The 27399-nt window shown below is 49.9% G+C and overlaps 1 protein-coding gene across 3 annotated transcripts in view; it reads left to right on the top strand.

The window, feature by feature from the left end:
- The window catches only part of ddc (dopa decarboxylase), a 310860-nt gene that overhangs the window by 74811 nt on the left and 208650 nt on the right, over positions 1-27399 (top strand). For all 3 annotated transcript variants that reach the window (XM_072508857.1, XM_072508858.1, XM_072508856.1), the window contains 2 exons: positions 4839-4973; positions 27213-27356. In XM_072508857.1, coding sequence (XP_072364958.1) covers positions 4839-4973; positions 27213-27356 — 279 coding nt within the window. The remainder of the gene's footprint in view (positions 1-4838; positions 4974-27212; positions 27357-27399) is intronic.

Here is a 27399-nt window from a genome sequence, read left to right as displayed (position 1 = left end):
GGCCAGACAAGGATCGCCTTGTAAAGGCCTCGGGGCCCTTTGAGCGACTAAGCGTGGACTTCAAAGGTCCCCTCCCATCCACCAACTGTAATATCTACCTCCTAACCATCATCGACGAGTTCTCCCGCTTCCCATTCGCCATTCCCTGTCCCGACATGACCTCGGCCACCGTGATAAAGGCACTGCACAGCATCTTCACCCTGTTTGGTTTTCCCACTTATATCCACAGCTACCGGGGTACATTGTTCATGAGCGATGAGCTGCGTCAGTATATGCTAGGCAAGGGCATCGCCTCAAGCCAACGACCAGATATAACCCGCGGGGAACCGGGCAGGTGGAGAGGGAGAACGCAACAGTTTGGAAGGCTGTCCTTCTGGCCTACGGTCGAGAAGCCTCCCAACCACCAGCTGGCAGGAGGTCCTCCCCCATGCCCTCCACTCCATTAGGTCCTTCCTCTGCACGGCCACGAATGAGACCCCTCACAACCGCTTGTTCGTCTTCCCCAGGAAGTCCACCTTCGGGGTCTCGCTTCCACCTTGGCTGACAACTCTGGGACCTGTTCTTCTCCGGAGGCACGGGAGAAGCCATAAAACGGACACCCTCGTTGAGCGGGTCTGACTACTAGGCGAACCCCCGATACGCCTACGTCGAGAACCCCGACGGCAGGCAAGACACGGTTTCCCTCCGGGATCTGGAACCTGCTGCTCCCCCACTGTAGACGCCCCCTCCTCATGGATTCCCTGCGGGACCTGGCACCCGCTGGTTCCCCCACTGATGCCCCCCCCCGGACCCCCACTCCGTCAGTAGACACCAACCGCACCCCCCCCCCTCACCCCCCCCCCAGTGCTCCACACTCCCGCCGGCACAGCTACCCCTATCCCCAGCTATTCCCCCTGCCCCCCGACCCCCTACCCGGACCAAAGCTCCGACCACTGTGCTCCCGGCTGTACCCTCACCAAAGACGTCCGTGTCCGCCGCACCACCGCCCGAGCTGAGAAGGTCGACGAGGACGATCAGGCCGCCAAAAAGAATGGACATGTGACTCCACTTCACCCCCGACGGACTTTGCGTTTTTTTTTTAGAAACGGGGTGAATGTGATAAATGGTTACTGTACCCTTAACATCATGTAGGTGATGCCCCTTTATGACTGGGTTTGGAACCCTGGGGGACTCCGCCTCTGGCTCCGCCCACCAGGGAGCCATATATAAGGTGACGCCGTGTAGTCGGCACCCAGTAAGCACGCGTCTCGGCTAAGGCTTGTTCTCTGCTTGCCTTCATTTACCATTCCACACACTCATGTCGTTATTGAGGGTACTACAATCCTCCTTGCTCTCATGCTGACCTTTCCCTTCCGGAAGCTCAAAGTAAGCTTGAGAAAAAGCACTTCACCTTTCAACCAGTCACTTTATCACATTCTAGACTCAAAATTGAGTACGTCAGGTTAAGATATTGTAAATTCTGGCACCATTTTGTTTGGTTTCTCTTGCAGCTTTTTTGTTCTCTCTTTCCTTCTTTCAAACAAAAGCTGTTAAGTATCCTGCTAGCCATACCACCTCTCAACACATATTTTGTTCTTTACTTGTCCCACTCCCACTCCCTTTGGCCCTGCACCATGAAATCTTTTGTCATAATCTGTCTTGCTTTCCACCCTTTCTCAGATGTTCCCATTCGTTCTTACCATCCCATCTCCAATCTTTCCAGCATTTTCTGTTTTTATTGTACTTATTTCCAGCTACGGTTCAACTTCTTGTACAGACTTATCAGGTTGAATTTTTGCTACCAAGGCAGATAGTTTAATTTGGGAAATTTCCTGACTCCACAGACACGCCAATGTAGATAGTGCCCTGTCAAATCCCAGTTTTTGCTCAAGGAATTGGGGAGGGGGGGAAACAGTTGCTTTTACAGCATAGATTCGGGCCTCCTGTCCCTGGAAGCATATTGGAGGCTACCACTAGGGCGGCTGTGGCGGTGGGTTAAAATCCCTGCCTCAGTTCCCTGCAATTTCATCCCAGTAGTTTCCTTACACTTTTGACCCTTTAGACTTCACCCCTCACATCTTCACCACCCACCCACTCCAAATGCCATCCCATTCCCCTGGCAAACCCAATGCCAACTCATGCTCCCTACCCTATCCTCATTCTCCATTCCAACCCACACAAATTCCATGGCACTTCAATGCTGATTCATCCAGTATACAATATGCACAGAACCAATGTACCCTATTATAATAACCAGGTGAGTTTTTAAAAGCAGTTTCACACATGCCATTGTTACTGTTGCATTTACTGGCCCTGCCCATTATTTTCACATTGTTTTGTGATCTGTGAAAATCAGGCCCATCATTTCTGCTGTTTTTCTTTGGTAATGTAGCCATCTGGGATGGCCACTTCCAGAATACAAAATGGACATTTGCAAAGATTGCAGGGAAAAATGGACAATGTTAAGAAAGCAAGCAGGCACAGAGCCTGCCTGCATATTGGAGCCACAGCTGCCAGACAAGACTGAAACTGTAGTCCCATTAGCATATGGATGGCCCATCTCCGGGAACAAAGGAAGATACTTAAGTAACCGATCTGACCCCAGACCTCGCAGCGCTAGTTCCCCAAACCGAAAGCAGAAAATAAAGCAGGCCAACGGCCACCTAGGACACGCCCAGCCATCAGGGCACCCATCCCTTTATTGGTCACGATCAATGCGAATGATCAAGAAATGGCCCAATTGATTGGGGCCAAGTTCAAGGCCCGCCCAAAAGCACGCGAAGCCCCTTCGGGTATAAGAAGAAGGCCCCAAGAGAGAATCGCTCTCTTGGACTCGGCTCTCACAACGGAGAGACCCGTCCACCAGAAGCAAGTAAGTCCAAGGTCAACGCTCACTACCAGATGGACGACCTTAGCTGTTTCCCCTCTACCCCTTCGACCCCAGCAGCCTCAGATCCGAACAACGGCCATTGTTCCTCTGACTGAGTCGGTGCCCGAAGCTAAATATAGGCTTTAGCAGTAGTGATAGTTTACTCTGTAGTATCTCGTGCATGAGTAGATATTGCTGTGTGTGTAAATAAATAGTATTGACTTTGAACTAACTAACTGGTGTATTGGCTCTTTGATCAGTATTCGGGTTTGAACCTCGCGGCGGTATCGAAAGATACCTGGCGACTCTAGAGCAAACATAATTAGGATAAGGAAGGCGACCCTATTGACCGCCATATTCAGAGCCAACCAAAGAGAGCAACAGTAATCAGTGTAGAACACCAAAATCCTTTCCCCCATTTATGGATTTTAGTAAACCTGCATACCTCTATCTGATTTCTGTCAATTTTCCACAGCTATATCTAGACCAGCAGTTTTCAAGCTGCAAGTGTTCAAGGAAACTAGAATCTGTGTTGAAAGAAAACCAGTTACAAAGTGCTTAATCGTGTTGATTATGAATGCATACTGTAAAACATCCCCATATATTGTAATACTAACCCATGAATGCAGTTTTTGTCTTTTCAATGTTTGTAAATAGTGGCAAAATTGAAAAATGATACTGCCATTGCTTTGATGCAAGCAACACACAAACCAGGAAATCCTCTACTCCACCACCTTATCAAGGGCATTTAGGGTGGGGCAATGAATGTCAGCCGAGCCTTCAATGTCCATATCCCATGTAATAAAAAATAATCTCCAGCCTGGAATGAACAACATAAATTCATGCTCACAGACATTTTCTTAGCCACTAATAGTGTCATCCTTGTCCTGCTCTGAGGTTGTAATTGTGGCTGTTGTATGTAGCAAGTTTCAGTGAAGACCTTCTTGATAACATCTAACACACTGTTTCTCACAGATTGAATACTTATTCCCTGAGAATCCTGGCAGTTATGGCCTCCAGTTGAAAGTCTTTCTCTCCAACCTCTTTCTCCCTCTTCCAATCTGCTCTGTGTTGCCTCTGCTTACTCTTTCTGCACTGCTGTCATTCAAGAGGGAAGATGATTATGACCATAGAACATAGTGCAGAAGGAGGCCATTTGGCCCATCGAGTCTGCACCGACCCACTTAAGCCCTCACTTCCACCCTATCAGCAACTAACCTGAAACTACCATTTGTTGTGTTCTTTGTTTTAATTCTTTCAGGATGCTGAAGGTTGTAGAGCTAACAAAGAACAGCAAACTGTGTTTAATAAACAAGTTAATTTATTACACTGCACTGAATTAGATTTGAACATATTACTAAGGAATTAGATAAGTAAAGATTGCACGACACACCTACACTATTAACTATTCTATTAGTTCAACTATCTCACAACTACTGGGTCTTGCTCTCCATCTATCTCCCAGAAGTAAAGGAGGCATGTGATATGTATATGGTTGCTCTGTAGAACCTTCTAGTGACTAGAGTAGTAACATTACATTAACCCTTTCTGTACTTTACAATATCCACATATTGTGACACCATTTAAATTGAATTGGTCCTTGTTGCTGCTGAATGCATGTTCACTTGTGTGGGGTTAAGAGAAGGTGTTAGCCAGACCATTAAGTTCCAAGATAGCAGTGCCAGCATCCAATTTGTGTGATCAATTGATTAATGTTACAATCTGCCTACTCTACATACTTCAGGTTCATGCTCCCTGCACATGCATGAATATGCTCACCAAAATGGTGCTTGGTGCAGCTTACACCAGAAGTTTGCACATTTCTTTGATTCGTTTGTGGGATACGAGTGTTGTTGATGAGGTGCACTGTGAATACCATTCTTGAGCCAAAATGGTATTTGTGGCGTGGAAAACAGTGCTTGAAGGGAGTACTATGTGAAGTTTAACTGTTTAACTGCTGGCTATTCATGGTCATTAATTCTTTATTTAGAGCACAGCCAGTGAAAGTACATTGGTGGCACTTCTTGCTGCAAGAAAGAAGATGATTACACAAATGCAAGCTAAATGTCCTGATCTTGGAGAACACATGATCATGTCAAAGCTGGTGGCTTACACATCTGAGGAGGTGAGTGTTGCTCTGGTCTTTTCTTTGAACTGACCTCCTCAAATATTAAATGTCACTATTAAGCCACCTGTAAGATATGTGTAGTTTTATAATAGATGAGGAATGTTGGCCATGAATGTGAACAAGACAACTGAACTGAAACAGAATTAAAAAATAATATTAAAAAGTAATTATTTTCTGAAATTACTTTTTTTGTAAAGTTCAGGAAAAAAATAATGTGTCATTGTTCTGCACTTAGTAGGTTTGGGTTTTAGGCGATCCACAACTTAAAAATGTACTAAATTGTGCCAATTCGGCAAATTATTAGAATGTAGATATCAGTCTGGATATTGTGCAAAAGTTTTGCCACAAATATAGTGGAATTCATATTTAGATGTTCAGAAACAAGGCAACAACTATATCTCAAACTACAGTCTCAAAAAGTGGAGTGCGAGATTGAGGATAGGTAGTTGGATCGTCCGCCCCCAACCTTGTGTTAACAGTACTTTGAAGCCATTTCTAGAATATTCTTAGACTATCCTTGAAACCCCACTCAAAGCTTTTAATTGGCTCATTCCCTACCTCCACTGAGAGATCATAGGAAATAGGACAGGAGTAGGCCATTCTCCCCCTCAAACCTATTCCACCATGAATAAGATCATGGCTGATTTGATCGTGGTCTTATCTTCACATTCCTGCCTGCCCCCATAACCCTTGACCCTCTTGTAGATCAAACGTTTGTCCTGCTCGACCTTGAATATATTCAATGGCTCAGCCTCCGCTGCTGAGAATTGCAAAGACGAAGACTCTCTGACAGAGGAAATCTTTCCTCATTTCCATCTTAAATCAGAGACCCCTTATTTTTAAACTATGCCGCCTAGATCTAGATTCCCCCAAAAGAGGAAACATTCTCTCAGCATCCACCCTTTGAAACCTGCTCAGAATCTTATATGGTCTGAATTTTTGTCCGTCAGGAACGTGCACCTAGTGGGCCCAGATGTGTGTGCAAAGCATGCTTCCAGTTGCGATTGGCCCTGGAATGTACCAATTAATGGGCAGCTAGCCCCCGCTGTTGTGGAGGACAGGAAGAGGGTGGGCACCAAGAAAGGGGAGGGTGGAGCTGGCGTTTTTAATGTGCTCCCTCAGGGGGCAGCCACAACAGAGCAGTCTCCGGGAGCTGCTGACCTGTTTTAAAAAAAAAACGTTGGAATAGAAAAACTATGCAAAGACTTTCTCGACAGCGCATTCAAACACAAACTTAGCCCCAGACATTTGTCAGATTTGATTTCATCCCGCCCTGGATCCAAGTTGCAAATAAAACGTAAAGGCCGTCTGGCCAATCGGCCTGCCCACCAACCACAAATGCAGACGGGCAATGTAAAATTGTACCTAATTGACCCCATACTGGGCGAAGTTGGCTGCTTGATTGCGTACTCCAGAATATTTCAGTTAGCAGGTGCGTGCAAGAGTCAGAAGCCCACCAGAATATTTTCGCAGGACGTTCTGTCTGTTCCTGCTGGTGGGATTTTCCTGCCGCCCTGTCAGTGGGATCTTCTGATCCCGCCAATGGCGACCCCTGCCGTGGTTTCCCCAGCAGCAGAGGGTGTGAACAACGGGAAACCCTGTTGATAGCGGCTGGACCAGAAGATCCCACTACCGGCCAATGGCGGCTCGCCTAGACTGCCACAAACACACTGCAGGGGGTGCAGAATATTCCTCCCATTGTGTGAGTGCATGATGACATTGGGTCGTCGCTGTGATAAACCACTGTGCACCTGTATTGGGTGATGTACGGTAGGACCTGTACTACAGGTTAGCCGGTAGTCCCTGCCTGTATAAATATGCGTGTCCTTCAGCCAGCAGCCATTTCGCCAGCTGCTGTGGGAGGCCACACGCCTGATAGCAATAAAGCCTCAGTTGGATTCAACTATCGCCTTTGTCCAATTGATCGTGCCTCTATTTATTGCTATCAGTTTCTAAGGATGGACCTCCGTATCAAACCGGATCGCCTGCAGCTGGATCCTCACTCAAGCAACGCCAGAAAGGACTTCCAGCACTGGCTAGCTTGCTTCGAAGCGTATATCAACGCGGCACCAACCCATGTTCTGGAGGCTCAGAAGATTCAGATTTTATATTCCAGTTTGAGCTCCAAAGTCTTTCCGTTAATCCAGGATGCGCCGAACTACGCCGAAGCCATGACTCTACTCAAGGACAACTAGCACAGAAGACGAACATGCTCTTCGCCAGGCACGCACTCGCCATTCGCTCTCAACTCCCTGGTGAGTCCATAGAAGACTTCTGGCGGGCCCTAATCCCACTAGTCCGGGACTGTGACTGTCAGGCCGTTATGGCCACAGAACACTCAGACGTCCTTATGCGGGATGCTTTTGTGACTGGAATTGGGTCAGATCTCATACGCTAGCGACTCCCAGAGGGGGCCACACGCACCCTCGCAGAGACTAAAACGCTAGCGCTCTCCATGACGGTCGCCCTGCGCAACGTCCAGTCCTACATTCCCATCCGCACGGCCCACCCATCCTTCGCTTTGTGGACCCCACAGACAGCCCCCCAGCGGGGGCGCTGCCCACCCAATACGCCTGCGCTGCACGTCAGCCAGCGAACCCTGGGGGACCCCGCTGCTATTTTTGCGGCCAACAGGAGCACCCCCGCCAACGCTGCCCGGCCCACACTGCCCTTTGTAAAGCCTGCGGGAAGATGGGCCACTTCGCCGCGGTGTGCCAGGCCCGCTGAGTAGCCGCTATCGCCCCCACCCCCTTCGGTCATGGACAATGGGCACCGCCATCCCCCCCGCTCAGACCACGTGCGGCCAGTGGGTGCTGCCATCTTCCCCTCCGCGCAACACGTGCGTTCCATGGGCGCCGCCATCTTGTTCCACCCCCGAAATGTGCGTTCCATGGGCGCCGCCATTTTGTAACCCTCAGGATCTTCGGGCACCGCCATCTTGTCTGTCCCTTAGCACATGGGCACCACCAGCGTTCCAGGACCCGGGCTCACCAGCTGCCCCATTACCCGACGACCAACCAAGACTTGCCTCCATGTCAATCGACCAGTCTCGTCCGCATAACCTGACCAACGCATCCACCAGCGTGAATGTCAACGGGCATGTAACCTCCTGCCTGTTGGACTACGGGAGCACCGAAAGCTTCATACACCCAGATACGGTAAAGCGCTGCTCCCTCATGATTCACCCCGCCAACCAAAAAATCTCCCTGGCCTCCGGATCCCATTGCGTAGCGATCTAGGGGTACTGTAAGGTCACGCTCACGGTCCAGGGCGTAGAATTTAGCGGCTTCCGCCTCCAAGTCCTCCCTAACCTCTGCGCTGCACTAATCCTCGGCCTGGACTTCCAGTGCAATCTCCAGAGCCTAACTCTGAAATTCGGCGGGCCCTTACCACCTCTTATTGTGTGCGGCCTCGCGACCCTAAAGGTCGACCCACCTTCCCTCTTTGCCAATCTAACTCCAGATTGCAAACCCTTCGCCCCCAGGAGCAGACGGTACAGCACCCAGGACAAAACCTTCATCTGGTCCGAAGTCCAGCGGCTGCTTCAGGAAGGCATCATCGAGGCCAGCAACAGCCTCTGGAGAGCTCAAGTGGTAGTAGTTAAAACTGGGGATAAACACCGAATGGTCGTCGACTACAGCCAGACCATCAACCGGTACACGCAGCTCGGAGTGTACCCCCTCCCACGCATATCTGACATGGTGAACCAGATTGTGCAGTACCGGGTTTTCTCAACGGTAGCCCTGAAATCCGCCTACCACCAGCTCCCCATCCGTAAATCAGACCGTCCATACACCGCCTTCGAGGCAGATAGCAGCCTATACCACTTCCTTAGGGTCCCCTTCGGCATCACAAACAGGGTCTCGGTCTTCCAAAATGAGATGGACCGAATGGTCGACCGGTACGGGTTGTGGGCCACCTTTCCGTACCAAGACAACGTCACCATCTGCGGCCATGATCAGCAGGACCATGACGCCAACCTTGCTAAATTTCTCCACACCGCTACTCTCCTAAACCTCACTTACAACAAGGAGACGTGCATGTTCAGCATGAACCGCTTAGCCATCCTCGGCTATGTGGTCCAGAACGGAGTTCTGGGGCACAATCACGACCGCATGCGCCCCCTCATGGAACTCCACCTCTCCCACTGCCCCAAGGCCCTCAAACGCTGACTGGGGTTCTTTTTGTACTACGCTCAGTGGGTCCCAAACTATGTGGACAAGGCCTGGCCACTCATACAGTCCACCCAGTTTCCCATGACGGCTGACTCCCAACAGTCCTTCGCCCGGATCAGAGCTGATATTGCCAAGGCCACAATGCACGCTATAGATGAGACACCGCCCTTCCAAGTAGAAAGCGACGCATCAGACGTCGCCCATGCCGCCACCCTCAATCAGGCAGGCAGGCCCGTGGCATTCTTTTCCCGCACCCTTCATGCCTCAGAAATTCAGCACTCATCCGTCGAAAAGGAGGCCCAAGCTATTGTTGAAGCTGTGCGGCATTGGAGGCATTACCTGGCCGGCAGGAGATTCACTCTCCTCACTGACCAACGGTCGGTAGCCTTCATGTTCAATAACGCACAGCGGGACAAGATCAAAAATGCTAAAATCTTGTGGTGGAGAATCGAGCTCTCCAACTATAATTACGACACTGCTCTTTAAGCTCCTCATTTTCTTACTTTGACTGTTCCCATCACCCTCAGGACACCAGGTCCTTCCCACTACCCTCAGCCATGCCCTAACCCCACCATCTGCCCTTCCTTGCAACCCTCTTCCACTCTATGCTCCAAGCTCACTCCACACCCTCCCCTCCCCTCACCGCAGATTCCCCTTTCTGGTCCAGAGCCTCCATGCAAGCTGCCATTCTCCTGCTCGCATCCCTAATGCTGCAGAGTTCAACAAGGAAAATTGCTGACCTCAATCACAACTGCACAAAGCTGACTGAGGAACGCCCCCTTGAAGCAAATGTGAACTGGGCGCATAGAGATTCTCATTCTCTGCTCGCCTAATCTTGAAGATAAAACATAATTTTAAAAAAAGCTTTACACTGATGAGCATTCATGGAATGCAAATAGATGACTGTGTACCCTCCATAGGCCGGTGTGAGGTCTGCCATGACACAAATATGCCACTAACATGATTTTTGCATCTCAATTTGCCAGCGGGACATGAAAATTTTAGCTTCCACCTAATTCAGTTTCTTGCCATGCCACATTTCCCGCTCTTGCACACTCCATTAAAATCTCTTCCTCCGCCCCCCCCCCCCCCCCCCCCCCCACTTTTTGTTTTTGTTTTTGTTCTGTTCTCTCTCCCAACCCTTAACCCTATTCCCTAAATCCAAGAAACACAGGCTTGAAAGTATATGGCGGACAACTGGTTTAGCCATCCACCGCTAGATCTAGCTGGACCATTTGAAATACTTCCGATGACACTTCGGCCTAACCGAAATGTCCACCATGGCCCGATCTGCAACAACCACAGGTTCACTCCAGCAATAATGGATGCCACCTTCAAAAGGCGAGGGGGCTCTGACGGTTAGGGACTTGTACAGGGACGATAGAGTAGTGACCCTGGAGGAACTCACGGAGATTCCAGTTACCAAGAGGAAACAATCTAAGTTACGTTCAAGCCAAAAACCTCCATCGCAAAGAAACAACGACATACCCCCAGCTACCAAGACAGTCATTCGTAGAAGAACTGCTGGTCATGGGCGACCTAGGGAAGGGAAACTGTGCAGACATCTATGGGTAACTTTTGGAAGAGGTATGCTCCACCCGGACAAGCCAAGGGAAAAATGGGAGGAGGAACTATACATAAAGATAGGGGGAGGACTCTGGATCGAAGCACTGCACAGGGTGAACTTTACCGCTACGTGCATAGGGTTAAGCCTAACGCAGCAAAGGTGGTGCATAGAGCGCACCTAACCAGAACAAGAATGAGCAGGTTCTTCCTGAATGTGGCGAGCAAATGCAAACAGTGCCAGGGAGGCCCAGCCAACCATATCCACATGTTCTGGGCATGCCCCAGACTTGTTGGGTAACTCGGAAAGGCATGGATTGATCAGGGATAGTCTGCATGGTTTTGTTAATGGAAGATTGTGTCTTACTAGCTTTATCTTTTTGTTAGGAAGTAACAAGAAGGATTGATGAGGGTAGTGCAATGGATGTTGTCTATATGGATATTCGTTGGGGATTTAACAAGATCCCTCATACCAGACTGGTCCAAAGAATTTGCAGATGACTTAAAAAGTGGACAGGAAGTTCATAGTGAGAGGATAGCTGTGAAGTCCAGAATGATATCAATAGTTTGGTTGATTGGGTAGAAAAGTGGCAAATGCATCAATCCAGAGAAGTGTCAGGTAATGCATTTGGCGAGGGCAAACAAAGCAAGGGAATATTCAATAAACAGGAGGATATTGAGAGGGATAGAGACCGTGAGAGACCTTGGAGTGCATAGCCACAGGTCCCTGAAGGTGACAGAACAGGTGGATAAGGCGGTAAAGAAAAAATATGGAATGCTTTCCTTTTATTGAGTGAGGTATTGAATACAAAAGCAGAGATGTAATGATGGAACTGTATAAAGTGCCATAGCTGGATTTCTGTGTACAGTTCTGGTCAGCACATTACAGAAGAATATAATTGTTCTGGAGAGAGGGCAGAGGAGATTACAAGAATGTTGCCAAGGTTTGAAAATTGCAGCCATGAAAGAAGATTAGATAGGTTAGAGTTGTTTTCCTTGGGAGGAGACTAAGGAATGACGTAATTGTAATGAGGAGCCGAGACAGGGTAGATGGGAAAATCCTGTTTCCTATAGCTGAGACATCCATTACCTGGGGCATAAATTTAAGGTGATTGGTAGAAGGATTAGAGGGACAAGGGGAAAAACGTTTTCACCCAGAGGGTGGTGGATGTGGTGTTGGGCGTTCTGACACACAGATGGGCCAACACAGTTGTATATGGTACAACGCTATTTTATTTAAACTTTCTATGTACAGTTTTGTCTTAATACTCTGCACGTGGGGATTCCCTGTCTGTGATGTTGAAACAGGTCGTGTCCGTGTCCTTGTCCCCAGACATACCGTCCACCAGGTTGTCGTGTTCGTGCTTTTATATGGTTCCTGTCTTTGTGTGTGATTGGTTGTGGTGTTGTGTGTTCTGATTTGTCTGTTGGTGTGTCCATCATGATGTGTGTGTTTGAATATCATGACAGTGGACACCTGGCATTAATTGCCTGACATGGCGGTTGAGGTTGAAACAACTTTTATTTTAAAGCTACCTGGATCTGCACCTGATGTGCTGTAACCTGCAAGGCTACAGACCAGATACTGGAAAGGGATTAAAATGACTGGCTAGTTTCTTGTTTTTATGCTTCTTGACTGGCGCAGACATGATGGGCTGATTGGCCTCCTTCTGTGCCATAACCTTTCCATGCTTTTATGGTCCTGTTCAATTGAATCCATTTGCTCTGAACTGCTGATCACCTGATTCTCCTCCCTGGTCCCCATATTAACTGACATTGCAAATGGTTCTCTTTCTTCACTGTAGTTTCCTTCTTGTTTAAATCTGATATCAGCAACCAATCTACAAAAAAACAAGATTTGAACCCTCCGTCCTTGCAAACTACTGACTCATCACAAACCTCCCTTATCTTTCAAATTCTTCAACTCACGGTAACCTCCAAAATGTGTCCTCATTTATTCCAGAACTCGATTGGTGGAATTTTATGACACTGGTGCGGTGCGAGTGGCTTGTAAAATGTAGTGAGCCATTCAAAACTCCATTGACTATAGTGGGAACAAAAGGTCCCACTGGCGGTAGGGGCTGTACAATTCTTCCACATGTTTCAATGCTTCAAATCAAGTTTCCACTCCGTCTTTGTACCAAAACAATTGAAATTAAAGTCACGAATTACATCCAATGTGACTAACAAAGGCAAATTTTCCCACCTCATCCTTCTCAATCTGTCTGCAGCCTTTGACATGGTTGATCACACCAGCACCTCCATCTCCATCCCCCCTACATATCAGCATGTCACCTCCATACCCCTTTATGCCACTTCCAGGGCCATTCACCCAGTATTCACTCTGGGCAGACTTCAGGAGCAATATGGAAATGAAAAAAACCTACTAATAATCTAACAGCTCTCACTCGTACACATCGGGGGCGAAATTCTCCTACCCGCCCCGCCACATTTCTGCGCTGACCGGCCGGCGGGAGTCTCCGTAACACCGGCCGGTCAATGGGGTTTCCCATTGTGGGGCAGCCCCACGCCGTCGGGAAACCCCCGGGCGCCGGCAGAACGGAGACTCCCGCCGGCGGAGAATGACGCCCCTGATTCTCAAACTCTCATTCATGAAGCATGTTCAAACCTTGAGTGGTCAACATGTCCTAAAAATGAAACAAATATCTATTCATTAACTGGTTTTGGACTTCTGGAACTCGGCCATTGATTCAAAATGGCTTCTGTGAGTTCTGGAGAAATGTCAACAATTATGCCAATTGAAAGCCAGTGAGTTTTTAAAAAATATATTTTATTAAAGTTTTCAAACACAATTTTTTCCCTTACAGATCAACAAAAATGGTAACATGATAACTGCTATATAACATTGTTTAAATAATATAGTAAACTAACCAAATAACACGAAGTAATGCTCCCCTCCCCTCTCCCCCTCCAAAAACACAAACAATTTACCCCCCCCCCCCGGGTTGCTGCTGCTGGCCATCTATCTTCCCCGTAACGTTCCGTCTGGTGAACCCTTGAGCCGATCCTCTCAGCGCAAACTTCATCCGCTCCAGTTTTATGAACCCCGCCATATCGTTTATCCAGGCCTCCGGGGGGTTTCGCTTCCTTCCACATGAGTAAAATCCTACGCCGGGCTACTAGGGACGCAAAGGCCACAACATTGGCCTCTTTCGCCTCCTGCACTCCCGGCTCATCCGCCACTCCAAATATAGCTAACCCCCAGCCTGGCTTGACCCGGACCTTCACCACCTTCGAGATCACTCCCGTCACTCCCCTCCAATACCCCTCCAGTGCCGGACACAACCAAAACATATGTGTGTGGTTCGCCGGGCTTCCCCCGCACCTCCCACACTTGTCCTCCACTCCGAAGAACCTGCTCAACCTTGCTCCCGTTATGTGTGCTCTGTGCAGCACCTTAAATTGGATCAGGCTAAGTCTGGCACACGAGGAAGAGGAATTTACCCTGCTTAGGGCATCAGCCCACAAACCCTCCTCAATCTCCTCCCCGAGCTCTTCTTCCCATTTTCCCTTCAGTTCGCCCACCAGCTCCTCCCCCTCTTCTCTCATCTCCCGGTATATCTCTGACACTTTGCCCTCCCCGACCCACACCCCCGAAAGCACCCTGTCCTGGATCCCTTGTGTCGGGAGCAGCGGAAATTCCCTAACCAGTTGTCTCGTGAACGCTCTCACCTGCATATATCTAAAGAAATTTCCCCGGGGCAGCTCATACTTTTCCTCAAGCGCTCCCAAGCTCGCAAACTTCCCATCTATAAATAAATCTCCCACTCTCCTAATTCCTGCCCGGTCCCAGCTCTGGAATCCTCCATCCAGCCTTCCTGGGGCAAACCTATGGTTGTTCCTGATCGGGGACCATACCGAGGCTCCCAACACACCCCTCTGTCGCCTCCATTGCCCCCAGATACTTAATGTTGCCGCCACCACTGGGTTCGTGGTAAATTTTTTGGGGGAGAGCGGTAGTGGCGCCGTCACCAGCGCTTTTAAGCTCGTTCCTTTGCAGGACGCCATCTCCAGCCTTTTCCACGCCGCTCCCTCTCCCTCCATCATCCACCTACGAATCATTGCCACGTTGGCGGCCCAATAATAATCGCCCAAATTCGGCAACGCCAGTCCCCTTCTGACTCTGCTACGTTGTAGGAACCCCCTCCTTACCCTCGGGGCCTTCCCTGCCCACACGAAGCTCGTGATGTTTCTATCTATTTTTTTGAAAAAGGCCTTAGTGATCAGTGTAGGGAGACATTGGAACACGAATAGGAACCTCGGGAGGACCATCACCTTAATCGCCTGCACTCTGCCCGCCAGTGACAGCGGCTGCATGTCCCACCTTTTGAAATCCTCTTCCATTTGTTCCACCAGTCGAGTCAGATTGAGTCTGTGTAAGGTTCCCCAACTCCTGGCTATCTGAATCCCCAGGTATCGGAAGTTTCTTTCCACTCTCCTTAGCGGTAGGCCATCTATCCCTCTACTCTGGTCCCCAGGGTGTATCACAAAAAGCTCACTCTTTCCCATGTTAAGCCTATATCCCGAGAAATCTCCAAACTCCCTCAATATCTGCATGACCTCTGTCATCCCCCTCACTGGGTCCGCCACATACAGCAGTAGGTCATCCGCGTAGAGTGACACTCGGTGTTCCTCTCCCCCTCTAATCACCCCTCTCCATTTTCTGGAGTCTCTCAGCACTATGGCCAGTGGTTCAATTGCCAGCGCGAACAGTAATGGGGACAACGTGATCCCTGTCTTCTTCCCCTGTGTAGTCGAAAATACTCCGCCCTTTGCCGATTTGTGACCACACTTGACGTTGGGGCCCCATATAGGAGTTTAACCCAGCAGACAAACCCCTCCCCGAACCCGAACCTCCTCAGCACCTCCCATAGATACTCCCACTCCACCCTATTAAATGCCTTCTCTGCATCCATTGCCGCCACTATCTCTGCCTCCCCCTCTGCTGGGGGCATCATTATCACCCCTAATAGCCGTCGCACGTTGATATTTAATTGTCTCCCCATTACGAACCCTGTCTGGTCTTCGTGCACCACCCCCGGGACACAATCCTCTATCCTCGTTGCCAGCACCTTTGCCAGCAACTTGGCGTCCACATTTAGCAGTGAGATAGGCCTATAGGACCCGCACTGCAGCGGATCTTTATCTCGCTTCAAGATTAGCGATATCGTCGCCTCCGACATTGTCGGGGGTAGGGTCCCCCCTTCTCTGGCCTCGTTAAAGGTCCTTACCAGCAGCGGGGCCAACAAGTCCACATATTTTCTATAGAATTCCACCGGGAACCCATCTGGTCCCGGGGCCTTCCCTGCCTGCATGTTTCCTAGCCCTTTGGTAACCTCGTCCACCCCAATTGGCACCCCCAGGCCTTCCACCTCCTGCTCCTCCACCCTCGGGAACCTTAATTGGTCCAAAAACTGCTGCATCCCCTCTTTTCCCTCCGGGGGTTGGAACCTATATAGTCTCTCGTAAAAGGTCTTAAACACCTGGTTTATCTTCCCTGCTCTCCGCACCGTGGCTCACATTTCCTCCCTAATTCCCCCTATCTCCCTCGCCGCTGTCCTCTTTCGCAGCTGGTGGGGCAACAGGCGACTCGCCTTTTCCCCATATTCATATCTCATCCCCTGTGCCTTCCTCCACTGTGCCTCTGCCCTCCCTGTGGTCAACAGGTCGAACTCCGTCTGGAGTCGTCGCGTCTCCCTGTATAGTCCTTCATCCGGGGCCTCCGCATGTTTTTTATGTACCCTCAAAATCTCCCCCAGTAGTCTTTCCCTTTCCTTGGCCTCTGTTTTCCCCTTGTGGGCCCTGATGGAGATCAGCTCTCCTCTGACCACAGCCTTTAGTGCTTCCCATACTACTCCCACTCGGACCTCCCTGTTGTCATTGGCCTCCAGGTACCTTTCGATACATCTCCGCAGACTCCCTCATCCGCCAATAATCCCACATCCAGTCGCCAGAGTGGACGCTGCTCCCTCTCCTCTCCTAATTCCAGGTTCCAGTGTGGGGCATGATCTGAAACAGCTATAGCTGAGTACTCAGTTCCTTCCACCCTCAAAATCAGTGACCTTCCCAAAACAAAGAAATCTACCCGGGAGTACACCTTGTGGACATGGGAGAAGAAGGAGAACTCTTTGGCCATCGGCCTAACAAATCGCCACGGATCCACTCCCCCCATTTGGTCCATAAACTCCCTAAGCACCTTGGCCGCTGCCGGCCTTCTTCCGGTCCTAGATCTAGATCTATCTAACCCTGGGTCCAGCACGGTGTTGAAGTCCCCCCCCCCCCCTCCCCCCCCATTATCAGGTTTCCTACCTCCAGGTCCGGGATATGTCCCAGCATCCGCTTCATAAATCCCGCATCATCCCAATTCGGGGCATATACATTAACCAACATGACTTCCATTCCCTGCAGTCGGCCACTCACCATCACATATCTGCCACCGCTGTCTGCTACAATGTTCCTAGCCTCGAATGACACCCGTTTCCCCACCAGTATGGCCACCCCTCTGTTCTTTGCATCCAGCCCTGAGTGGAACACCTGTCCCACCCATCCTTTCCTTAACCTAACTTGGTCCGCCACCTTCAGGTGCGTCTCCTGAAGCATGGCCACGTCTGCCCTCAGTCCTTTAAAGTACGCGAACACTCGGGCCCTCTTAATCGGCCCATTTAGGCCTCTCACGTTCCACGTGATCAGCCGAACTGGGGGGCTGCCTGCCCCCCCCACTGTCGACTAGCCATCACCCTCTCTGGGCCAGTCCCACGTCCCGGCTACGCGCACCCACCCGTTCCCCAGCCGTGCATTCCCGCCCCGACCACCTTTTCTTTTACCAGTTCCTTTTCGATCTCTGCAGCAGCAACCCAGTTATCCCCTCCTCCCCCCGCCCCCCCCTCCCCCCTGCTAGATCCCCATCTAGCATCGTTACTCCCCCCATATTGCTTCCGAAAGTCAGCTGACTTCAACTGACCCCGGCTTCTCCCACTCTCTCCTTGACCCCCCTGTGTGAGCAACTCCCATCCACCTTGCGCCTATCTTCCCGCCATCATCTTTCTGGCGCGGGAACAAGAAAAATAAACCCTGTGTTCTCTAGAGCCGTCCCGCCCCTCGTGGCGCAGCTCCCTCTGCCGCCCCACTCCCATTCCCCATCCCCCGCCTATGTCTCTTCTTCCCCCCCCCACCGGCGCCCACATTTCTCAGTGTCCCCCCCTCCCCAATTTACATCTCTATGTACATCAGCATTTTCATTTCCCCTCCAACATGAGTCCCTCAGTTCTGATCCAGTTTCTCGTTTTTAATTATGCTTCTTCCGCCGTTTCGTAGTAGTGATGCCTCTCCTGGTGCGTGACCCACAGTCGCGCCGGCTGCAACATCCCGAACTTCACCTTCTTGTGTAGCACCTCCTTGGCTCGATTAAAACTCGCCCTCCTTCTCGCCACCTCCGCACTCCAATCCTGGTACACTCGTACCACCGCATTCTCCCATCTACTACTTCGTACCTTTTTGGCCCATCTCAGAACCACCTCTCTGTCATTGAAGCGGCGAAATCGCACGATCATCGCCCTAGGTGATTCTCCCGCCTTTGGTCTCCTCGCAGGGACCCGATAGGCCCCTTCCACTTCCAAGAGGCCCGAGGGGGCCTCAGCTCCCATCATCGAGCGTAGCATCGTGCTCACGTAAGCCCCGCCGCCCGCTCCTTCCACTCCCTCGGGGAGACCCAGGATCCGGAGGTTCTTTCTCCGTGATCTGTTTTCTAGGACTTCAATCCTTTCAATGCACTTTTTGTGGAGCGCCTCGTGCGTCTGCATTTTGACCGCCAGGCCCAGGATCCCGTCCTCGTTGTCCGTCACCTTCTGCTCCAGCACACGGAGCTCCATCTCCTGGGTCTTTTGTGTCTCCTTAAGCCCCTCAATTGCTTGTAGCATCGGGGCCAGCACCTCCTTTTTAAGCAGCTCCACACACCGTCTTAAGAATTCGTGTTGGTCCGGTCCCCATGTCGCCTGGGCTCCCTCCGCCGCCATCTTGCTCCTTTTTACCTTCTGCCCCTGTCCTCGAGGATTCTTCGCGATCTGGCCGCCGCCGCCGATATTTTTCTTTTTCGCTGGGGGGGGGGACTCCCTGTTGTCTCACCCTTCACCGGGTTTCATCCCGAAAAAATTCCCCGTTGGAGCTCTTAAAAGAGCCTGAAGGTCCGTTCGAGCTGGAGCCGCCGAAACGTGCGGCTTAGCTGGTCATCGGCGCAACCAGAAGTCCAGTGAGTTTTTTTTAAACTACATCAGATAGCCTGTTAATCAATGCACTCCAGCAAAAGAGGCGGGATTCTCCCAATGGGAGTCTAAGTGCCGATGCAGGAGTAAAAACCGGAGTGTTTTACTCCGGTGTCGGCGCCCGTTCCCAGACCCGTATTCTATCCCCTCCATGGGGCTAGAAGGGGCGTCGTGTGATTTACGGGGTTAGGGCCTCGGTGCGGCGTCAGAAACCCGGCGGCGCGTAAAAGACGCGGCGCCTTGGGTCCCGTGCATGCGCAGTTGGGCCGGCGCCAACTAGCGCATGCGCGGTGGCCGTCCTCCCCCAGGCCGACCCGCACAAATATGGCGGATGGATCCAGGCTCGCCGGCGGAAGAAAGGCGGCCCGCCGACAGAGAGGCTGGCCCGCCGATCGGTTGGTCCCGATCGTGTACCAGGCCACTCCAGAGCCCCCTGCCCCCCGGGAATGGAGCCCCCCCCCCCACAGGCCGTCCCCCAAGCCTTCGCGACGAGTACCCGCCGGCAGCGACCAGGTGTGGATGGCGCCGGCGGGACTAGGCCATTTACGCGCGGCCGCTCGGCCCATTCGGGCCGGAGAATCGCCGCTCGCCGTTTGCGCCGATTCTCCGAGCAGCCCGCCGCGATTCGTGCGGTGCTGTTTTCGGGGGGGGGTGGGAGAATCGCGTGCGGGGGTCGGCGTGGTGCGATTCACGAGGCGCCCCGGCGATTCTCCCACCCGGTTTTGAGGGGGGGAGAATACCGCCCAAGGTATCTTTTTTTACTCTGGCAGTTGCAGCCTTATTTCTTTCATTTTTTTAAGGCTGGGTATTTCAAGGCTCTTTGAACTGTTAAGATAGGGCTAGTTTCAACTGAACACTAATTTTAAATGGCCTTGCTGAGTTTGTGTTTTGCGCCTGTGTGGTTCACACAACTGCTTTTCCCTCTGCCTGTAAAAATGACATCTGCCAGAAAAATAGGAGCAGGTCTTCTAAATTGAGGTCCCATTCATCATTTTTAAAGGCCCCTGGAAACAGCCGGACTCCACAAAAATCCAGCTGCAATATCTCTTTGTGTGACTCGGTGTACTTTTTATAATGCATCTCTGAGGTGCCTTGGGATGTTTTATTACACTAAAGGCGTGACATAAACACACTTGTTTTTGTCTGCAGTTCACCTGTTTATGAATGAAAATCTACATAATGACTTTAAAAGCTAATTGAGACAGGAAAGATTATCTCTATCATCAGCATAGGCTTTCCTCCCTCACTATTTACCATTATTTTACCTCTCACTATATTTCATCGTAACGTTTTCCTTTTTTTTCATGCATTATTTAACCATCCTTTCAGTTACTTCCAGTTTTCATGTCCATCTTCCATTTCTTTCACGTCTATTTCTGCTCCTCACTTTCTTCCTGATGAAGATAAGATATGTGTCTGTTAACTATACACATTCATAGTTAGGACTGTCAGCTGTTTGAGAAGGGACTCATTATCTAACCCAAATACTGAAAAGATCTTTTATTTATTTAACAGCAGCCTTGATTATTTTATAGACTCATAATAGCCAGCGTTTATTGTATAGGCAGATAGATATATTTTCAGTATGCATAACAAAAGTAACAGATGTTTAGCATGATTGATGTGATTTTACAGACCAGCAATGTAAACACCTGGTGTTTGAAATACATCGAACAGTGTAGCGGATGTTTCCAGAATGCTGAGATTAATCAATCCAGTTCCAGCCACCCTCCAGGTCAGGAAAATGAATATCCACAACTTTCCTGTGGGTGGAGGCTAGCTGCAATTGCCATAACAAAGGCCTGACTACCATGTAAATGAAAGCAAAATACTGAGGACGCTGGCAATATTAAATAAAAATACAGGTCTGGCAGCATCTGTGGAGAGAGAAACAGAGTTTCGAGTATCGAAAAATCCCCCACCCCTGATATATAAACTGTCAGTAACTTTACCATTCGGTTTGTCTTTATCTTGTTCTTTTTTCCAGTTTTTGCCTAAATAATAACCAGCACTACCAACATTAATGACTGAATATGCTGGCTTCCATAGATTTATTTTCTTTTTGTTCTCGCTCTCCAGCTGAATTAATACAGAATCTTTGTTAAACTTGAATTTAGCTGTTCGGTGTGAAATTAAAATCCTGAAATGGCAGAGTATAGATTGCAACCCCAATTGCAAGTTGCCTCCTTCATCGCTCAACTGCACTGGCATCGTAGATTAGTTTTGATGCTCGGGTCATACCATTTGTCAAAAGCAAATACTATGGTTACTGGATATCTGAAATTTAAAAAATAACTTGCTGGAAACATTCAGCAGGCCAGGTCGTATCTGTGGGGAGTTGAACAAAGTTACATTTTCAAGTCTAGATCTATCTAACCCTGGGTCCAGCACGGTGTTGAAGTCCCCCCCCCCCCATTATCAGGTTTCCTACCTCCAGGTCCGGGATATGTCCCAGCATCCGCTTCATAAATCCCGCATCATCCCAATTCGGGGCATATACATTAACCAACACGATGGTTACTGGATATCTGAGGGATTCCCGATCGCATTGGTGGCACGGTAGCACAGTGGTTAGCACGTGCCGGCGGGAGGATGCAAATGGGTCATTTGAACCCATTTGCATCCGATAACGGGCTGGAAGCCTGATTCTCCATGCCTCCGGACGTGGATTGATACAAATATTTTTAAGAATGGCCCTGATGCGGTGGACCCTGTGGTTAGATAAAGGGGTAATTATGTAATGTAGGTGCCCCAAAATCCATTGGACGGCCACCCCCTCTCTCCCACAATACAAATCCTGCCCACTAAGGCACAGTCCAGGCAGAAACAGTGAAAAATCACTGCTTTTTCACTTAACTGTCCCTTCCATGTGCTGCCTTAGACAGTCTAGAAAGCAGCAGCTGTTGCTTCATAGAAAGCCAAAACATATCACAAGGCTTTAAGTCCCCTCAGATTCATTGATTTGCAAGGCTTCCATTCACTTTCAAAGAGAAATAGCTTTTAGTAGGCTGTAATTTACAACGTAATACCTTCCAGACAGCCAGGTCTGAATTGCTTATTGTCATTTCCCTTCAAGTTTGAATGTATCTCAAAGTATTTTTAGGCATTGCCCTGCTGTGAAGCTAACTGGCCAGCTGCCAGACCTCGGTATCGTACCCAGAGACCCAGGGGATGGAACACAGCTCCAGGGAGATGTCCACTGCCGGAGGCTGGGTGAGCGCCACGGGGAGGGGAAGGGGGAGGGAGAGGTACCTGGAGAGATGGGCAAAGGGTCCGGGGCTCGGCCCACATTGCAGAAGAAAGTGACAGAGGCAGCATAGTGATTGTGCAAAAAGTTGTTTAATGTGCTGTATAATACCCCACTTACGATGGTGCCCCCCCCCCCCCTTCCCCTCCCACCACAGTGCTTTTAGTGATCCTCAATGCGCCTGGTCATCCTGGCTCTACCACTACGTTTTGGTGGCTCCCCAGGATGGACATCAGATGTGGAGGCAGCCAGCTGCTTACCTCGTCCCATGGCCCTTGATGCTCCTGGCGGGTGTCCTCTGGGGCTCAGGACCGGAGGGCCCTGGCTCATTTGTCGGTGACCATGCACAGCCATGCTGCTCTGTCCCATGTGCGGCCTCATCAGAGGGGTGAAACTCGTAGGAGCTGGTGGCCACAGTTGCCACTTCATGGGATGGTTCTGGCCTGGAACCCACAGCCCCCTCCACCCGATCGGGTTATAGCCCTGGCTGCCCCTTCATTGTCTGGCTCTGCCCTGGCGGGTCCCCATGGTCCGTGCAAATGTGTCAACGCCCTTGTCAATGCTCCTCAGTGACAAGGTGTGACATGCCTCAGCCATGCCCATCTGAGAGCGGGACATGTCCCGCAGAACCTCATCAAGGTCAGCCTGGTGCTCCCCCAGTGAGTCGGACATTCTGCCGAGACCCTCAGCCATAGCCGGCACCCACTGCACAACGCCTTGGCCACCTTCACTCATGGTGCCAATGTTGTGAACCAGGCTCGTCACTGCGGTCGCCACTCTAGCAGTGTTGGCCTTGGTGCCACGCATTGCCGGCGGCATCTGCGGCTGCAGCCTTTGGGACTCCTCCAATCGGCTATGGATCTGCTGGAGTGATGCCAATATCTCCCTCTGAATGTCCCAGTCACTCCCTAACGTCACCATTAGCTCCGGGTAACCCACTTCCAGGGACTCAGCATCAGGCTGGGGCCCAGCTGGATTCTGGGATCCAGCAGCCCTCTGACTGCTGTATGACCTGGGGGTTCCTGCCTCCACCAGATGTGCATCAGCAGCAGTGTGGTGCTCACCAAATTGTGCCCCAGAAGCCTGTCCACTAACATGTCCCAGCGAGGTGTATGCATCTAGCTGGTGGAGGGTGTGGATGACCGCTGTGCCACGGTGGCATCCTCAGAGCTCTCCTCCGAGGTGTTCACCTCGGGGTCAGGAGAGGGTACCGCCCGGGATGGAGGCTGGAGGACCTGCAGGAGAATGGACAGGTGGTTAGTGGGAGGGATGGGTCAGCCAGTAAAGTAATCACCCCTCGCGTTCGACAGGTCTCCCGGGTGGAGCCCGGTGTTTCCTCATCTCTGCGGCATCCGTCAGCCTCCGCGTGGGTGACCAATCTGTCCTCGGCCACACAAAGTCAGCTCCAGGGCCCGCTCCTCGAAGGAGGTGAGAAATGTTATGTCTAACTGCCAGTCTGGACCCTCTCCCGTCAATTCTGGGAGAGCTTTTCCTAGGAGACATAGAGAGGGTACCGGTAGCCACCTGCGTGGTAAAGTGGTAGGAGAGGGGCAGGTTGGGGAGGGGAGGGAGGGCTGAGGTCACTTGGAGAGTTGGGGGGGTGGATTCTCCCTTGGGGATTGGGTGGGGGGCATTGGTGTCCAGCCACTCGTGCTTCCCGGTGTAGGTCGTTGATCTTCTTCCTGCACTGCTGGACAGTCCTCTTGGTCTCACTGTTGGAACTAACGGCTGCCGCCACATCATCCCAGGCAGCACTTGCTGCCTTGTGGCTCATCCTCTGGGAACATCGGGGACCAGGACATCCCTCCAGGTCTCCAGTGCATCCAGGAGCCTCCCCAGGTCAGCGTCCCTGAATCTTGGGGCTGGCCTCATCAACGCCATTATTGCGAGCTGGCTGGGATTGGCTTAGCAAGTGCAGTTTCAGTGCTCTCGACCTTGTTAGTATGGGGCTAGCGAGCGCGGTCCTGGAGAATCAGCTGGTGAGGTGTTATTTGTGGCGAGAAGCCCATGAGGCCTCGTTAAGTGGACCAATCAACATTGAATTTCGCTGCCGGTTTCACTGGGCTGAACGCCGGGAAGCTCGCGGCATTTCCTGCTCGCTACCACATTTAAAAATCTTTCTGGAGAATCGCGCCCAATGTTAAATTTGTTTTGAACATTTGTCTGTACTTGGTGTGTTGTGTGCCATTCTGGTGTCCCAACTACAAAGAACATATTGAACCACTGAAGAGAGGATGCAACTATCAGAAAGGTTAAAGCAGTCTTTAGCTGGAAAAGAGAAGACTCCAGAGGAGACCTGATGGAGGACATTATAATTTGAAGGACTTCAATAGGGTACATAACCTGAAACCATTTCCATTTCTGTGTAAGTCCAGAACAAGGGGACAAATATACAAGATGGAGAGATTTTGGGAAGTGTTCCATACTTTTAGGTGTAGATATCTGAAGGTACAACCAACAACGATGGAGCCAAATAAATGGAGAATGCACTTGAGGCATTGAGAGTTCTTGAGTAGTTGTATGATGGAAGAAGTTAAGGAAGTAGGGAGGGGGGATGTCATGGAACAATTTGAGCATGAGACTGACAATATTAAACTAAAGTTGGTGGATCTGGAGTCAATGAAGATTAGCAAGCATTGGGCTGGAGATTAAGTAGGACTTTGTAAAAGTTAGGATATGGGCAAAGAGTTTTGGATCAGTTCAATTTTATGGAGGGTTAAAGATAAGAGACAGGCCAGGAAATCATTGAGACAGTCAAGAATGGAGGTAACAAAGGCTTGGATGAGGATTTTAACAGGTTGGCTGAGATGGACGGAGCAGGGTGATGTTAGAGAGAGATGTAACTAAGTGATCATTATGATAGCGAGGTTATGGGATTGGAATGTCAAATTGAGGTGGAATACACCAAGGTTGCAAATAGTCTAGTTTAGCTTGAGACAATGACCGGGATCCCTCAAGGGGTGAAATCTATGCCTGGGGAACAGTGTTTATGTGGGGACAAAGGGCTACGGTTTTGGCCTTCCTTATATTTAATTGGAGGAATTTCTGCACAACTAGGATTGGCATTTGGACAAGTAATCTAAAAACAGAGAGGCAGTGATTGAGAGAGGTGGTAGTGACGTCGAGTTGGATGTCACCACAAGGCATTTGATGTTGTCTCTTGGGATGGTGTTGTTGAGGGACAACATGTAGGTGAAAAATAGGAGGGATCAAAGATAGATTTGAGGTTGCAAGAGAACCTTTCGCTGTGGCTAAAATTAGTTTCTCATTGCTTTATAGCCTCGCCTGAATTTTGTGGGGTCTGGCTGGGGTGGGGGTGGGGGGGGGGGGCGGGGGTTGGAAGGGGGGGGGGTGCGGGAATGCTTGTCCCAGGGAAGGAAAGTCACCAACTGATTTTTAAGAATCAGTCACCCCGCAACAATAACATGCTGCAGATCATTCCCTCAGTGGATGGGAAGTCCTCAAGAACTACCATTAGGCCAGCAACGCCAGCAGACTCAGCAGCACTAGAACTGAGGAGTGGACACTGCTGGGACTGCAAGCAGTTTTACAAAAATCTTGAAATGACACCCGACCCAGGTAAGTCCCATTCCTTTATGGTGGGAAAGGTTCGGATTACCCAGGAGCAATGGGTGGGGTGGGGGGAGTAGGCTTTGGAGGCCAGGTGGGGAGGAACAAACTGGGAGAGTGGATGGGGTAACATCCTCGGGGTGTGCCCCCAATGTGCACAATGCATCCCTCCAAATGATGTGCATAGAATTTAGATTCAGCCTATTGGAGGAGAAGGAAATGGCAGCAGGCGGTACATTCTTGCAAATTAGCATATAGTGGAGGCAAGAGGCTATGTTTGATTCCTGAGTCTTATAATTGTTTACCTAGTTCTTGGACAGATAGATACACACTTAAACCACAGACAATGTGAGATTCTGACACAGGAGTGATTGCAGGAAACTGAACCGAAAAATACCTAATGTATAACCTTAAAATATATCAGTGCTGATCAGACTGGCTAAAATGCAAAATCTGAGTCAAACTAACGAGAGCAGCACAGTAGCACAGTGGGTAGCACTGTTGCCTCACAGCTCCACGATCCCAGGTTTGCTTCCTGGCTTGGGTCACTGTCTGTGTGGAGTCTGCATGTTCTCCCTGTGTGTGCGTAGGTTTCCACCAGGTGCTCCCGTTTCCTCCCACGAGTCCCGAAAGACGTGCTGTTAGATAATTTGGACATTCTGAATTCTCCCACTGTGTACCCAAACGGGCGCCGGAATGTGGCGACTAGGTGCTTTTCACAGTAACTTCATTGCAGTATGAATGTAAACCTACTTGTGACAGTAAAGATTATTATTATTCTAATTGCATTTAACAATGAGTTTTAAGGTCCATGGATGACATGCAGCTTGGCCACAAGGTTGAGATTCAGTTTTTAATATGTGCTAAATTGCCTCATCTCAGTTGAATTAAAAGGATGGCACTGCAGTTACAGCTACCCCATACTCTCGTGATCACAAAGACTATCTACATCCACTTCTACTCGTCCCCTGTCTCAGCCCATTTGTTGCTACAATCCTCATCAACTATATCAATTCTCCATTTGGCCTTTCTCCCAACTAGATATATCTGGAATAAGGACAAATCAGCCAGGGTTCCCACTCAAGATTGTCACTCATTAATCTCTGCTGAGAATTCTGCATGTACTGATATTTGACACCGCTATAATGCTTTCACTCACTGGGCTCAGGTTTGAATGGCAACTTAGATGAAGTACCTGAGGCCTGCGGGGAGCAGCGATGGGTGAAATTTTAACCCTTCAAAACACACTCGCTTACGAATAGTTAAAATTGGGTCCATGAACCCTGAGTCAGTGCTATCGGAAAGAAAGAAACTTTGTTTCTTAATGGTAGCTTAACCTTGCAATTAATGTTTATTTGCCGCTTAAGTCCAATTTTGAAATCAATCTTTGTTTCTTTGTCAGGCTCACTCTTCTGTTGAACGAGCAGGAATGATTGCTAGCATCAAAATGCGAAAGTTACCCACTGATGAGAAATTCTGTCTCCGTGGGGAAACATTAAGACAAGCTGTGGAAGAAGATAAAGCCTTGGGACTCATTCCTTTCTATGTAAGTAAACATTCCCATTATCTTTGGTCCGAAACTAACTTGA

This window comes from Scyliorhinus torazame, chromosome 6 (assembly GCF_047496885.1).
Source record: "Scyliorhinus torazame isolate Kashiwa2021f chromosome 6, sScyTor2.1, whole genome shotgun sequence".
Classification (NCBI taxonomy): Eukaryota; Metazoa; Chordata; class Chondrichthyes; order Carcharhiniformes; family Scyliorhinidae; genus Scyliorhinus; species Scyliorhinus torazame.
This window is presented reverse-complemented; position numbering and strand designations above follow the sequence as displayed.